The sequence below is a fragment of the Schistocerca cancellata genome, chromosome 3 (genome assembly GCF_023864275.1).
Source record: "Schistocerca cancellata isolate TAMUIC-IGC-003103 chromosome 3, iqSchCanc2.1, whole genome shotgun sequence".
Taxonomy (NCBI): domain Eukaryota; kingdom Metazoa; phylum Arthropoda; class Insecta; order Orthoptera; family Acrididae; genus Schistocerca; species Schistocerca cancellata.
In genome coordinates this window covers 779,384,603-779,401,922 of record NC_064628.1, presented here as the reverse complement: position 1 = coordinate 779,401,922, position 17,320 = coordinate 779,384,603, and the positions used below count along the sequence as shown (strand labels likewise).

At 36.9% G+C, this 17,320-nt stretch overlaps 1 protein-coding gene across 4 annotated transcripts in view; it reads left to right on the top strand.

Annotated features, from left to right (window-relative positions):
- The window catches only part of LOC126175828 (dynactin subunit 1), a 150,256-nt gene that overhangs the window by 54,344 nt on the left and 78,592 nt on the right, over window positions 1-17,320 (top strand). For 3 of the 4 annotated variants that reach the window (XM_049922828.1, XM_049922826.1, XM_049922827.1), the window contains 3 exons: window positions 7,923-8,033; window positions 13,666-13,849; window positions 13,955-14,199. In XM_049922828.1, the coding sequence (XP_049778785.1) occupies window positions 7,923-8,033; window positions 13,666-13,849; window positions 13,955-14,199 (540 nt within the window). The remainder of the gene's footprint in view (window positions 1-7,922; window positions 8,034-13,665; window positions 13,850-13,954; window positions 14,200-17,320) is intronic. The other variant, XM_049922829.1, reaches the window with a different exon arrangement.

The following is a 17,320-nucleotide window of genomic DNA, read 5'->3' as shown; positions in this document are numbered from 1 at the left end:
CAGGTGATCTACCCGACTTCAAAAACAGCATTGTTACAACAATTACTCCAGACACACTAATCAGGGCTTGCGAAGAACTTGCCTTTCGATTCAGTGCATGACAAATGATGCTCGCATTCCACTAAGAGTCCACTCATACTGTTCAGAGACTGTTTCAACAGAAGTTTCCAGGTATTCAAGTTCAGAGTCATGATGAAGTTCACAAATTAGTGGATAAATTTCGTGAGATGGGAAGTGTTAAAAGTCGGGAAGTGTAAACGATGACATACGTGCTCACAGAAGCTTGTCTTGATGACATTTCAGACAGCCTGGAAAATTCCCCTAAAATGTCTCTTAGATGTATTTAGAAGGAAACACAAATATTGTGCAGCTCTTTACAAAGAGGTGCTAAGCTGCTTGAGCTAAAGCCTTGTAAAGTATCAGTAGTACAAGAACTTTGATTGGTGATCCTGTGCACAGGGTTAAGCTTTAATGAGTTTGAAACAAGTGCATGAAGATGAAATGGATCCTTACCTTATTTTGTTTTCAGATGAGGCTTGGTTCCATTTACACAGGTATCTTAATTCCCAATAGACCTGTTTTGCTTCATGAGGAACCCCTTCATGATCAGAAAATAGGGGTGTCGTATGCAGTTAGTGGCGACAGAATAGTAGGCCCAATTTTTTAGTCACACAGTTAAAAGTGAAAGATATGTGCAAAAACATTTTGTGACCGACAGAGTGAAAGAGAGCAAAGCTTTGCATTTTTTAAACATGATTTGGCAAGGGCTCATATGCCAAATGATTCCTTGAACGCAGTTCTCGATGTGTTCGATGAAAGTGAGAGTGATTAGTAACAATATCTTGCCTGCTAGAAGTCCTAATTTAACTCCGTGCGATTTTTATTTGTGGGGTGCACTGAATGACAAAGTGAAAACAACAAATCATCACACGATAGAGGAAGTCAAGGATAATATCTGTGAATCAATTAATTCAATATCTCGGAGGTTATTACATTGTGTGATAAATAATTTCTTGAGTATGTGTAAGAAATGCATGGAAAATAATGGCACGCAGTTCCAGCATCTCCTTGTGTGACGTGGGTGAGTACAAAATTTATGTGCTTATATTTTACATGTAGTCATGCTATGCCACAGCAGTAGATGGCAACACGGAATCTGATCGCTGGGCAACGGAGCACTCACTGCCCAGCATCTACTGCACCTCACAGGCGGTCATCAGATAAATGGTACACCCCATATTAAACATATTGTCCAAGGAGAAGGTAAGCTTTTCCCAGCACATCGTATGCTCTAATTTTTCATGAGAATGCAGCCCAATAAGTTCGTCAAAAACTCTTGATATTTCAACAAGTAAACATCTGTCATTTTCAAGGCATGAATTGGAAAATACCTTAAAATGACAGAGAGGGTTACCTGTCAAAATATTGTTAGTTTTTGACATTATCAATCAATATTCTCTTGATTTATTCACAGGAGATGTTTGTTTGTGTGTTCAGTGGATCATAAATACAGTCTCTGACTGTAATGTCAAACGAGCTAGTTTACACTTACAATGCCTGTTGGCAACGAAAGATATAATAACATACTGACAACACTAGTTTCCGCTGTCAGTAACTCTTTTCATACACAGTGATTTACATTTAACTAAAAGTCACACACACCAACAAACATGCATTATACATATTTAAAAATTGTGTGGAGTAGAAGTTGTGTTGACCAAATATAATGGTTTGAGTTCGAAGTTAATTTTGTTTGTATTAAATTTTTTCTTATAGTACAGTCCAAATCGCAATAAGTGGCAATTATTGCAGGCAGTTTTTGATGACTCTGTTCTTAGATAGTCCTCATTTTGAGAAACATTGTACTCAACGGCTTCACAGAGCTCCATCAGCTGTTCTCACATTCCAGTGTCAGGCCAACTAAAGCTGTTCACCAGTGGACTCAATGTTGAGATGTGAAGTAAGAGATCTTTCTCATAGACGATTGATTGAAATTTGTTTTAAAATCTATTATTCCCACCATAGATTTGAACGTATAATATGATGTACCATAGGTAAATGAATCTGATTGTTGTCTGCTTCGACACATGGCAACACGGACTGTTTACCTGCTCTCTGCTGCCACACCCCTCCATGCTTCACTTCTCTTCCGTCTCTATGTTCGAGAGTGCCTTCCTACGTGATGTGGGCTGTAACGTGTTAAAGTGAAAAAAATCCCTGTTTAATAGTGTTTCTGTTGTTGCAGCTTACTGTTTGCTTCTAGTAGAAGCCTGCTTTTAATTTAAAATTTGTGAAAAATGATGTTATTGTGATGTCTTGGAAATCAGTACCCCACTACAGTGATGGAAAATCAGATTTCTTATGGCAAACAGGAATGTAATCAAGCATACAAAAGCCTTCCATGATGTTTTCTTTATCTTTTCAAAGTTTTTCAGTCTGATATAATTGGTCATTGACTCAAAGTAGAAGACAAAACTGTGTGTTCACAATTTTTTTTAGAAAAATGGCAAATTAAATAAAGTAACAACAAAATCATATAAAATGTTTGTGTAGAATCTGATTAAAAATATTTTATATTCTCTTTGTTATTTTCATAGGTATCATCCCTCCCCCCCCCCCCCCCTCCTTCCTGGGGAAACAGCTTTTCTTCTACTTTTTCTACCATAGGAAATCACTAAACATAGTTACTTAAGGAGGGTAAAAATTAATGTAATTGTCAGTGACATTCAGTGTTGGGTCTCCAATTGTGTGAATGAGACATCACAGCTTGCATACACTTTTCAGTGTGTCAGCAGAAGTTGAAGTGTCATTTGAAGTGTAAATCATGCATCACTGTCACTGACGGTAAGAATTGTTGTCATCAAGGTTAAGTTGTCGACTGAATTGACATACATCAAACGACAACATATGAACATTCAGTTGCTATCATGAGAGACAAAACACTGAAGATCCTCCTGATAATTGTCACTTGTGGTCAACAACACAAGCTGATAACTGCTTCCTATAGATTATAGCCCATTGTTACCCCAAGAAGAAAGCAATAGAACTGTTCTTCACCTTTTCAGAGGCACATAGGAAGGTTATGTTGTCCATTACAGTATGTTAACTGCCTCCACACACTGAATTTCTCCTCTGGGCGTCCATTACTAATTCCCTTGTACCATGATGCGCAAAAAGGCAGGCAGGGGAACATCTGGAATGGACTCTATATCAGTGTCTTGAAATTATCTCCATTGATGAGTATTTGTCTGAAACCTACTGCCCTCTCACAGGAAAGGTGGTGATGTAGCTAGGACTGAGACAACCAGTCAATTAAACTAGCGCAAACATGAAGCCGAGGAAGCTGATAAAGGAAGATAAAGCAATGCAGGCAGGCAGGCAGGCAGTTTGTGTTTTGAAGGTCCCATGTCTCTTCCACTTACTGGGACACACATGTGCCCCGGTAAATAGTAAGACGTCTCGAGTAGGGTTTTTGCCGGTGCTTATGATGCAGTTACATGAAGTTAGACCTACACTGCTGTATCCAGAACTGATGTTAGTCCTATGTGCTGGCTGTAGGGAGACAGTCCAAACAAGAGTCATTCCTGTCATTGTGTGAGTTGGCATAGTTTTTAAGATGATGGACAGCAGTGTAAAAAATCCTTATTATTGAAAAATTTGTTATTACTGAAAAAATTTGTTGGCCTTTGTACATGTTAACTGGCATGTGCATCCACTTCACTGCACTATGAATGCCAAATTTCAATATGATCTTGTGTTTAATGTTTGTGACACAAATTGACTGTGAAAGGAATTCAAATAAAAATATTGTCCAATTTCCTATGTATTTGAATATATTTTTTCCCAATTTCTTTTCTTCAATAAATACTGCTGAACTGAAGTTGCATCTCTGTATCCAGTTCCAACACTATCTATTTCATAACTGGTGTTTTTCTAGTAGAAAGTACAAAATGAGTAAAAATGTTTTAAAATTCTAGCTACAGATTTCTACAAACAAGTTATAACTTCTGAGATTCCACAGAATGTATCCATGCTACGGGTGATGGCAGCTGTCTATGAGATGAACACTGAGTGATAACTACCTCATCATCAAGATACTAAACCCTAATCTTCCCTTTTCTTCCCCTTACTACCAGACAGGTGAATTTGTTCATCATATATTGGTCACGAGTTCACTTTATGTATAAAATGATTATCCACATAGTCGCTCTTCCACGTGTCAAGTATGCTAGCGGCAAGACCCAAGTCACACCAGTATTCAAGAAAGTTAGTAGGAGTAACCCTCTACATTACAGGTCCAGGTTGTTAACATTGATATGCAGTGCGATTTTAGAACATATATTGTGTTTGAACATTATGAAATACTGTGAAGATGGCGGTCTATTGACACAGTCAGCACAGGACCTATGCTGCTCCGTATCTATATAACCAATTTAGGAGACAGTCTGAGCAGTTGTTTGCAGATAATGCTGTCGTTTACTAGTAAAGTCATCAGAATATCAAAACCAATTGCAAAAAGATTTAGATAAGATGTCTGTATGGTACAAAAACTGGCAGTTTATCCTAGATAATGAAGTGTGAGGTCGTTCACATGAATGCTGAAAGGAACCCTTTAATCTTAGGTGACATGATAGATAAGTCAAATCTAAAGGCTGTAAATGGAAGTAAATACCATGGAATTACAATAATAAAAAAACTTGAGTTGGAGTACTGCTTTGTGGCTTGAGATCCTTACCAGATAGGATTAATGGAGTACATCGAGAAAATTCACAGAAGAGCAGCAAGTTTTATATTATTGAGGAATATGGGAGAGAGTGTCACAGACATTGTACAAGATTTGGGGTGGAAATCATCAAAACAAAAGTGCTTCCCATTGCAGTGGTACCTTCTCACAAAATTTCAGTCACCAACTTCCTCCTCCATAAGTGAAAATATTTTGTTGATACCGTCCTACATGAAGAGAAATGATCATAATAATAAAATGGGGGAAATAGGAGCCCACACAGAAAGAATAGGTGTTTTTTTTTCCACACACTGTTAGATAGTGGAATAATAGAGAATTATTGTGGAGGTGGTTCAATGAACCCTCTGCAAGGCTTTTAAGTGTGATTTGCAGATGTGGCTGGTGATCCCTTTGTAAGGATGTTCCTTTAGGACAGTCTGACAGTTTCAGTAGAGAAAAGCAAATGTTTGTTTGAGGAATCCGGTGAACCAAAGGAGACCTTACAAAACTGTTATACAACCTTGTCTTGAGTGATGTTAATCTGCCAACAGTCCTTATTACAACAAATAAGGATTGAAAAGATTCTTAGTTGTGGGGGAATTTAACGAGCTGTATAAATCAGAAAAGCCACAGTGCTTAGCATGAGATGATAAAGTTAACTTCAAAGATGTTCAAAGAATATATTATTTCTCTCGTATACAGTGTTAAAACTGTAGAAATTAGGACACACATATAAGCATACTTCAAATATTTTTTGTGATCTTAACTTCAGTATATCTGTCTGTTGCTACTTTTGTTATTAACACTGTTGTTTCTTAGCAACGAATTCATTAAAAGCAAATGTATATTTGTCATGGATACACATGTAAGCCTATGAACTTGAATAGAAACACACAATTTGTGTGATTAATAGCTTAAAATTAACAGATAGTTACAGAAATCATTGTTGGATCACTCCAGCTTTCAATTGTTCAAGTAATGTTGAATTTCATAAGCAGATAGTGGATAGGGGAAGATTAGGAACAAGATTTGAGTAAAGATAGGTTTTTATACATGAGATCAGTTTGATTGGAATTTTCTGCAGTACACCAGTTTGCAACCAGCAGCATAAACACACACACACACACACACACACACACACACACACACACACACACACACACACACTCGCACATACGTATGTACGTACGTACGTACTTTTCATGAAAGTCTGTCATTTGTCTAACTGACAACATTTCTAGCCCCAGCAAAATTTTAGGCTCCACCTGTTCTTCCACATTGATAATGAGTAAGTGTCTGTACTGTAGAGACTTTTACACACCATATCATACATTACCTATTATCTGTAATTACCTTACACAAATGTCATAAGCTTTTCCATTTAATATGTCATAGCTCAAGGGTATTTCATTGTTGCAATATCAGTACCAGGACCTTGGTGGGCAATATCAGTACCAGGACCTTGGTGGAGCAGAATTTGGTGTCCATTTTTAATTCCAAGTTATGCACAAGTTGATTACTACAGCATGGACACTTTAATGTTGTAGTTTCAGTTTGGGTGTGTTTTGATTTATTGTTGTGAAGATACAGGCAGAGGTCAAGCCTGAACTAGTCAGTCGGCAACACTGCCAACTTGGGAAAGCAATTGCACAGTAGCCATTACCAGATGTTTTGTCTACTTTGCTGTGCTTTGTGTTGTGCATTGCTTGTTGTCTTTCCTTACTTTGAAAAGAGTGAAGAAGTTAATCCTTGTCCATTAGGAGATTAGAATACAAATTCACAAGAAAATACAGGATTGATGATCCCTATGGCCATATATCAGTTGTGCTTTCACAGAAGCACAAGACATAGTTGTAGATGGCCACTCCTGTGAGAGCGAGATGGGGCTTGTTCTCCTGTATGTCTCCTCTCCCCACAGCAGCAGATGTTTGTGGTTGTTTACTGTCATAGACAACTGGCAAGTAAAAGTGCCTGCACTGTGGTAGTTGCACATGTTTATAAATAACGGAATAATAAGCTGTTTATGTAGCCTCACCCATTCACAATCTGTGGTTATCTAAATGTTATTTCAGGTAGCTCTGTCAGTGGAGTATTATCTACAAAAAAACAGGTATTAGGCTTAGAATTGTGCATTGGGCAGTTTTATTCTGTCAAAGATCTAACTACTCTAAACCTCTACTCCATAGAATGTTCAGTGTATATTCTTGTTAAGAGTATATTACTGCCCTCTAGCACTGCATTTAAACAGCAAACAATTCCTGTGGACAAATTTTAGCACTATTTATTTTATCATCCCGATGTCACTTCCTCTTCCAGTTTCATTTGTACTAATTAGTGAATTTTTTTCCCTATATGTTCTGAATTATTAATAGTTGTTTCTTTGAGGGACACACAACTTTAAAGAACTATTATGTTGTTATTGTATATTATTGTTTTCATTGCTTGAAGAGTGTGACCCAAACACAAGTGCTGGTTTTTGTGTACCTTTCGCAGGCAGAATGTGTGCAGAAGAAAGATCTCATTTAATTGGATGCTCTTGCTCAGCACTGTGCAAAATGAATTAAACAGTTATTGTGGAGTTTTTCTACCCTCTCCTGTTGCCATTGGAAAAGTAGATTGTAGAAATGTTAGAGCTTATGTTAAACATCTGAATTCTTATAATATTTTTGCATACATAACTACTTCTAGCATGAATGAGCTAGCAGACCATGCATGTGAATTTGCGTTTACTCACTGTTGAATAATGAGTGATTGTACATTGAGAATCTCTAAAACAGACTTCTCGTACACATTCTAAATAAAGAGTAGAACATTAGCCGTGCTATATGGAACATTTGCAAAATTTATTTATGAAGTATGTTGTTTAATTGATATGAAAAAACTGTTTTAAAGCAACCATTTGTAGAATTTTAAGTTAGCTAAAATTTAATTGTATTTCTACTAAATGTTCAATATGAGACTGTAATGATTTATGTAATGGTAGTGCTCATGGGACTGCCATAATTAATCTGGTACTTTTGATGATAGTGCCAAAAGTAATGAGATCTGTTTGAGTAAGCTGTAAGCAGTAAACTGAGACAGCAAAAGCCTCGATATTTATGAATGTTCTTCTGATTCTTTCTAAGTTGTATTTGTAGATTTTTGGTGCAACTCAATCTTTAGTATTCTAAGAACAGATGAATCATGTCTTATGTTTCAGAAACCTACTGCATCTTCCAAACAGGGCGTCACAAGCCCAGAATCAGTACCTTTGAAGCAGAGTTCTCAAAGACCTCGAAGCTTGGCAGGGAGTAGCATTGGGGAGGATCAAGTAATTTTTATAGATCTTTTCTTCAACTCTAATTGTGTTCTAAATGTGTGTTACACATGAGGATATTGTGTTTTGATTATCCATCATTTGTCTTGGTCATTTATACTGTTGGAACACTCACTCTCTGAATGCATTGTAGTTGATGATTATTAGCTTCATAGCTTTAGATCTCATTGGCATAGAATATATGTGACATATTCATATGTTGAAAGGTAATGAATTTTTTTACATTAATGTGTAAACATGTGAAATGTTTGCAGCAAATTTCGTGTGGTTGTACAGTGTAACCACACCACTGGCAGTCAGTATTAGTGAGTGAAGAACATTGTTCACTTATATTTTCAGCTCTCTTATCTTTTCTGTACTCCCCTGTAAGTTAATCATAAATTACCTTTATGCACTCACAGAGAAATGAGTAAGTGTGGACATCAAAAAATTTGTTAAACATGTCATAATTGATACTCAGGATTTTTTAAACATGTTTAATAGTCAGTGTAATTTACTAAATGTTTTCTATTCATGTTTACTTCCCTTGTCATTCTGGGGATGATATTCTGCTTTTTGCGACTTCACATTATGTGATTATTATACATAACGAGATACATTTTTAGGCATGGAGCAATTAAAATGAGATACTGCAATGGTGAAAAAAATGCATTGTTGCTGCTCACACTTATTACAAGATGCTGTCTGTTTGAATTCTCAACAGTCCATCATAGTAATGATTATTATAAATTCTTTAAAATGGGATTAATGTTACATTAAGTAATATCATTAAGACAGTAGTTACTTGCAACTGACATTTTTTTAGGAACTTGATGCTTTACATTCAGTAAAGTAATTAGCTTCTTTCTCAGCAGTAAATAACTATGATTTTTAAACTGCTTCTTAAATGTTACTTTCTATGCCAATGAGTCAATGAAATGGAATTGTTCAAACCACTATTCTGTAGATTAGATAGGTTGTTAGGGTGTGCCAGATAATTCTAAAAGAACTGCTTTTTAGCTAACACAAAAACTAAAACATCAGAAGTTAAATCAGAATAAAGCAGATGTACTAGTGCTTTCTGATATAACTAGTCTATCTAGTTTCTTTACATTAAAATAGTAAAGGCTTCCATTACAAAATATTTGACCTTTCACCTCCCTCGCCCCTGCCCCCCCATGTGTGTGCTCTGTACTTGCTTCGAGGTCTTGGCTGCTTTTCAATCTTAAGTTAAAGCTTATTTTAAAAACAATGTGCAGATATTTTTAACAGTGAGTGGTAAGTTGCCTTTGAATTATTACTGATTTTGTGTTGTTTTGTAAAATACATCTAACGTCTGTGTGCTGCATCTGCATAGTGTCAGTTTCATAACCAGTCTGAATTCTATTTAGGCTATTGCAGGGATGCAGATAGATCTTCAGTCATTATGTAAGGAATTATTACATGGATTTCATGCCACTGATTTCATTGTGTTTGTTGTAATGTTAAATTATTTCACCACTTTTTAGGAAGAAAAATAAGTGTTTCATGCACGTGGCCAGAGATGTGTGTTATTTCAAATAAAAACCTTCACACAGGTAGTATATGTACTGGTAACTACCAGCAGTTGCCTTACATTTACGGAAGATCAAAGTTTCTTTACTATATCATTACAATGACATGCATAATATCTATCATTTAGTGTATAAATTTTACATAAAATGTAAAATTTTATTTTTTATTATAGCTGAAATGAATACTATGTATGGTGCTTGCAAAACAATTGGTTTTATGACAATATTTACAAAAAGCAATTGGTGTTTGCATGATTGATTTGAAACCTAGTATTTAATAAGACAATGCTTCATTGTATGAGGGCCACTCTCACTAAAATGAACAATGTTTTAGTCATAATGTGAATACTTTAGAAAGGAAATGTGTTCTCAACACAATTTTCCCGTTCTTGGCTACCTTATGTTGTATTGCGAGTAGGATCAGAGGGGTTTAAGACTCGGTCCTGTTGTGCACTAACCACAGTTCAGCAGGTGTCACTAAAGTATCATCTTCTAATCACATTGAACGAAAGGGCTCTATTAGTTTTCTAAGGGGGTATGAGCCACTTGGTACAAGGCCAAAATGGTAAGAAGAGTTTGGCATTGTTATCCACTGAAGTGTTTTGTCTACATACTTCATTCTTTATGTGATATGTTGACACTCCATAAGTGGAACCTTGGCTGCTGAAAACCCAGAATTTCTGCTCACTTTCTCTCTCTGACATGTCAGTGAATGTCTATCACTTCCATGTTTGAAATGGCATAGCTACATTTCATCTTTTGTCAAATTCACAGGTGAAAGGAACTAATAACCATGACATACTGTGGCTAGAAATGTCTCATTATATTTGGGTGTTTCTTTGTGGCAGTGTGTCAACATACTTAAAACACACCTGTGCCAGATAGGTTCTAACCCCAGCTTGCTCAATACTCTGTACACATTGGTTCCTTCAGTTACTAATATGATGGGCATTTGTTTTATGTATATCATAACCCTATCTGAACATGTCATAATTTGTTCAGGTCAACATTTTTTGCAGGAGTCAGTGCTAAAAAAGTTTCTCAGGTTGATAACTGTATCACTGTACAGAATGACTTATTGTCCAGTCTCATATTCTGATAAAGGGCTAGATGAAGGGAGGAATAATGTGTTTTCAGAAATGTCACAAACACTGCATATTGATTTGTTTAATAGCATTTATGTTGTTGAATCTCTCACATTGTACAGTGTGTATGCTACTTGTAGTTCGTCACTCAGTGAAAAATGCTGGAGATTAGAGCATCCTCTGTTCATCAGTTAATGTGTGTATAGCAACAAATTTTGCTATGAATTTATCCATCACTGGATATGGGATCATGGCTCCCTACTTCCAAGCTAAAATGTAGGCTCAGCCACACACACAATGAAAAACACCATTTTAATAGGTTTTAAAATCATGAACCTTAGACATGCATTAAATTAGTGCTTTTGCATTGTGTGTGGCTGACCCCACATTTTAGCTTTCTAGTTTTACAACATTTTCGCCATACATGTGTTTTGTTTTTTGCTTCTAGTAAAGATTTCTTGTTGTCACTCTCACAGCTCAATAACTCAAATTAATACATTGTCTTTGGGGGCTCATTTTGAAGTGCCATTAATGAAAATGTATTTAATTAGATTTAAATGCAATTAGGAAGCTGCCATTATTTATGATATAAGTACCAAATGTGTAGAATAAACACAATTTTTTTAAACACACTGCTTTTGGGGTGACTGTTCCTAATTTCTAATTTTGCTTGGAATGGCTTTATAACCTTCAGTTTTCTTCCTTCATGATACTGAGAATGGAAAATTAATTTTTATTTTATTGTTTGTGGAGGTTGTACTTTTATGGATTTGGTGTATGTCAGTTGTGATGCATCAAAAGCAAAACTAACTTCTATTGAAAGCATATATTATCGGATCAAAAGTGTCTGGACACCTGTTAATGGACATTAATATGGAGTATGTGTATCCTTACCCTCTATGATGGCTTCACCTCAGCTAGGGACTATTTGAATGAGGTGTCTGACTGTCTGAAGGAATGGCAATTCAGTCTTTCTCAAGGGCCGAAACCAGAGTAGTTGTGATGTTGGACGATGGGGTCTGGAGTGTAGCCAATGTTCTAACTCATTCCGAAGACGATCCATAGGATGCAGGTCAAGACTAGGGGCAGACTGGTCCAATTCTGGAATGTTATTGCCTACATACCGTTGCCTCACAGATGCTGCTTAATGACAGTGCCTTTCGTGCTGATGCAATCAATTATTGTCTCTGAACTGTTCCTCTAATGTTCACAGTACACAATGTTGTAAAATGTATCCATATCTTGGATTCAGTTTTTTATACTGCAATAAGAGGATTACACCCTAACCACACAAAACACCCCCATACCATACCATACCATGGTATACCATAACACGTCTTCCATACTTCACTGTTGACACTACACCTGACAGCAGTTAACCTTTTCTAGGCATTCACCATACCAAAACCCTTCCATCAGTTTGCTATAAGGTACAACGTGATTCATCACTCCTAGTTACTTATTAATAGTCATTCAGTGTCCAATGCCGTAGCTGTTCACACCACCTCAAGCATCACTTAGCAGTGATTACAGAAATGTGTAAGTCCTTCCATTGATTACATGCAGTCTTTTTACAACCACCCTCCACAATGTTCACAGTCTCTGTCCATCAGTGCACGAGGTCTGTCTGGTATTGGTTTAGCTGTGTTTGTGCCTTCATGTTCCCACTTCACAAGCTCATCACCAACAGTAGACTTTTGGGCAGTTTTAGAAGGATTGAAATGTTTCTGATGAACTTACTATGCAGGTGAGACCCAATGACTAGTCTGTTTGAAACTACTGATGTCTCCTGACTGACCCATTCTGCTGTTACTGCTTCTCTGCTGATGAATCGATACTCCCTGTCTCCTTTAATACTGGTAGATCTGCATCTCTTGATATCTAGCGGTCGGTTAGTGGTGTCCTGACATTTTTGATCAGATAGTGTATCTCGCTATTATTTATTTGTTGCAGATTATATGCAGACAGTGTTGCATGTAATTATTATTTACTTGAATTTTATGAATAAAGTGAAGGGGGAAAAAAAAATGTCAGTGTAACAACACTTTTGTTAAATTATTCCAGATAGTTTCTTAGAGGAGAACAGAAGGTATTCTCTCTCTGCATAAATTAAACTGGTGGTGTAAAATGTAGAGGATTGCTGCAGCTATTGGAGGGCCTTGAAATTCTTAAAACCAATAATTGTTTTCATCATATATAAACACTCTTGTAATGTTGCCTGTTTGTATGAGTAATTAATATACTTGCTTGTTAAGTAAGCCAATTATTGATAGTTAAATATTTATTTGCTTGCTATTCCACAAATCCAAGGGACTCTCCTACTACATTACAAGAGTACTCCAGCTGTTACATAGATCTCCTACAGGGCTATCTGTTTACACAGTCTGTAATAGAACCAGTAGCGTAAATGCTAGAAGTGGCTAAATATGTGTATGCTTGAGGCCACACTTCGGAGCATCTTAATTTTGACATTCATTCATTCCTGTAGAGCTCATTACATTTGTTTTTTGATGAACATTTCCTGCATGGATTATGAATGTTGCAGGAATGTGTACATGTGTTTGTGTTCATATGGTGTGTAGTTGGTATCTGCTTACTGACTCTTGTCATTGTTTAAATTTATTTATTGACCCTGAAAAATACTCCTAGCTGTTCACGTGTTTTAAATACTACTTAGTTGAATGCTATATCCTCCTTGGTTTCAGTGTGTTAGGAAAAAAAATTATTTGTGGAATTCCAACTTCGTGTTTATTAAAAAAATGTATTTCAAAATCGTTGACAATTCTTTTTAGGTATCCATGAAGTTAAAAAATACTATGCATGACAAATGGCTGCACCCAATGTTAATATCATTGCAAAGTCGCTCATTTCATGATTGAATAGTTCAGAGTTTTCTCACAGATAATCGTATAGATAATAAATGATTTTTTAATGGAAGATTTCCATTTTGGAAATGTGTGAAACAATGTGCTGTGTAAATTGAAATGGTAAATTTTTGTGTGTTTACAGACTGGTTTTGTAGAGACTTTAAAACCGCAATACACACCAGGTCCAGCAATGATTTCACCTGGGGCAATGAGCTCATCCATTGGAACGGTTGAGGAACGTTTAACAAATTTGCAACAGCAGCAGGAAATTGACAATTTGCAAACAGAAGTACGTGATCTGCAGGAGAAGCTGGAGACTTTGAAACGTAATTGTGCTTAATTTATGAGATTAATTCCTTGAACTAATAATTATTGCTTTCATTAATTAATTTGTTTATGTATTGATGCTGCATATTGTTTGTAATTTTCAGTTAAACGTCTACAAGATGCAGAGAAATTGAAGGAACATGAGAAAGTAAAACTTCAGTTAGAGCAATTACTGGAATTCAAGGCTCGTATCATGGAATCCCAGGCAATGCTGCAGAGGGACTTGCAAAGAGCCAAACAGGAAGCTCGAGAAGCTATTGAGGCCAGAGAAGCTCATGCAGAAGAGATGGCTGATCTTGCTGAAACTGTTGAAATGGCTACTCTTGACAAAGAGATGGCTGAGGAAAAGGTGAGACTTCTTATGATAGTTGATTCAGGAAGAGAAATGAAAATTTGAATCTCATATTTTATGAGAAATAAATTTCAACTATGAGTACTATTAAACAGAATTCCTGATTAGTGTTACCTTTAGGATGTGAAATAGTTAGTACTGCAGATACACATACAACATTTAAAGTACATGACACTATCTTAGCTTTCATAACTTCTTGTAACTATTTGTGCATTCTTTGGGGAGGAGAGAGGAATGGGTTGGGAAGGTTAGAAAGAAACGGTAGGACATTAAGGTCCCAGAATGAGAAAGATCCACTTGGGGTGTGTGTGTGTGTGTGTGTGTGTGTGTGTGTGTGTGTGTGTGTGTGTGTGTGAGAGAGAGAGAGAGAGAGAGAGAGAGAGAGAGAGAGAGAGAGAGAGAGAGAGAGAGAAGGGATTCAGAGATAGTACACTGGTAAGCAAGTCAAGTCTAGAGATGGAGACATAGTGAGAAGTAAATGTAGATTAAGAGGTAGGAAAATTATTAGTGTAATTAAGATGGAAGGGGAAAACAAGTGGGGAAATGGGGAGAGAGGAAAACAAAGATGAAGAAGTGAAAGCAGTAAACAAACAACCTCACCTCCCTGAGGAAGGAACTAATTGTACCGAAAGCTAAGATAGTGTCATGCAGTTTATTAACAATCTTATATTTTGTTCTGTTAAGAATGCGAGGGTCACAAACATAGATGTGTTTCATATTCTTCAAGAATATTATTGAAAACAAACTGAGAAATATTGTGCAGATACGAAAATATTATTGAAGTGCTTTAAAATACCGCAAACAGTTTTCAGCTGGAAGGAAGATTCTCTCTTGAGATATGTGTTAAACAACTGTCAGTATTGAATAACAACAATTAAATGTCCATTTTTGATAAATCAGAATATTTGGCAGCCAGGATAGAGATATATGCAGTATAAAAACAAATATTTTTTATTTGTGCTGATGGAAATGAGTTTTAGACAAGTTTATTTATTGAGTTTACTTCATTGTGAAATGTGCTGCAAAGCAAATTAATAAAAAAGAGGATCACTAATATGCTGTAGTTACATTCTTTCATTTTGACAGCATCTCTTTTCCCAGTAGTTTTTTCAATCTATTATAAGAAACCAGTGTTGAAAATGTTGTTTTGTTGCTATGATTGGTGCAATTTCATATTTTACTGGTTGTACTTGTAATGTGGGGGTGAGGAGGTAACTGGATGGTGATGGCAGCGCGGGGGGGGGAATAAGCTTCCAGGAGATGCTGCTGTATTAATGAATATGCAACATTGGTGATTATATAATTTATCGTTTGCACAAGGAATACAGACTGTTTTGTCTACTTACAGGAAAGGTTCATGTCATGTAATTTTGATGACAGTGGATTTCATAATTACTGTGCCTTACGAAGGATAAGGTACCTTCTTCCTGCTGCCATAACTTAACACAAAAACAACTCATATTTATAAGAGAAAAACAGATAGGAGGAGTTACTGATGCCTGTAGCAGTGAGAACATAATTGAAATTGGCATACCAGAACTGTGTTCATTATGTTGACACATGCACACGCACACTGTCTCTGCCTCTTTATTTATTCCTTACCCTTCTCTTTTTCCATATATTCTTCCCCTCCCTCTGCATGTGCTGATGTGCTGCCAGGTGCCCCCATATCTCACGCTCTTTCTCTCTCTCTCTCTCTCTCTCTCTCTCTCTCTCTCTCTCTCTCTCTCTCTCTCTCTGTGTGTGTGTGTGTGTGCGTGTGCGTGTGTGTGTGTGTGTGTGTGTGTGTCCACCTTCTCCTGCCCCCCATCCTCTCTCTCTCGCCACCTCCTCCTGCCCCTCTCCCCTTATCCAGCTCCTCCTCACCACCTCTCTCTGTCCATCACCTTCTCTGTTCATCTCAGTCTCCCCACAGCTGTGCCCATCTGCGTCTATAACCCTGCAAAACAGATCAATGAAACAGGGCATTGTTGCACCCACAACACACCTGTCATACGGGGCAGCCTATATTATGGTAGGGGTTTTTCCTGTGTATCTCTGCGCCTGTTAGAATTAGGAGGTTATAAACACCACTCCGTGAATACTTGTGAAGTTATGTGTGAAGTTTTTGCTGTTTGTTTGCCACATATCATTGAAATTGATTCAGGGCTATGGATAGAGATACTGGTCAGATGAAAACAAGCGAGATGGCAAAAAGTAAGTAAACAGTTTATTATTCCATATATAATCTACATAATGGTTAATATATGTTTTCCCACTGTGAGAAAAGGCAGTCAACGCTTTCTTGGAAAACTGCTTGCACTTGCATATGGAAACAGCATTGTACCTAGGTTTGCATCTCTTTGTGTCCGAATCAAAGTGACAGCAACAAATGTCTTTCTTTCGCACTCCAAAAATAAGGATATCTTATGGGGAGAGATCAGAACTGTATGGAAAATGTATAAAGGCTTTCCACTGAAACTTTTTCAGTATAGTCAAAACAACTTTGACAACATGTGGGTGGGCATTATCTTGTAACAGAGTGATGCTGTCTATCAATATTCCTGGACGTTTGGACTTGAAGGTCTGCTCCAGTTTTTTTAAAGTGTCCATGTACTGCCATATATTAACTGAAGCTTGCCATAAAGTCCAAATGCCCTGGAATGTTGGCAGATGACATCATTCTGTTACAGAATAATGCGTGCCCACATGTTGCTGAGGTCGTTTTGACTATGCTGCAGAAATTTCACTGGGAAGCCCTTGCACTACCTTCATATGGTTCCAATCTCTCCCCATGCAACCATATTTTTGGAGCTCTGAAGTAAGACATTCATGGCTGTCAATTTGCTTTGGATGAAGAGATGTACAACTGGGTTCAGTGACGGTTGCATAGGCGAATGCAAGCATATTTCCATGGAGGTATTGACCATCTTGTCTCACAGTGAGAGATAAATGTACTAACGGTTACGGCAGTTACTTAAATACTTTACATGAACGGATTTGTAATTTGCCATCCTTTCTCACGCCAGTTTTGAAAACAGTGTGTTCCATGTTGTTTGTGCATAATTTACATTGTGGAGGTGAGGGAGGAGAATTCTATAAATTTTGAATGCTGTTGCTGCGTAGTCTGTTCATTCAG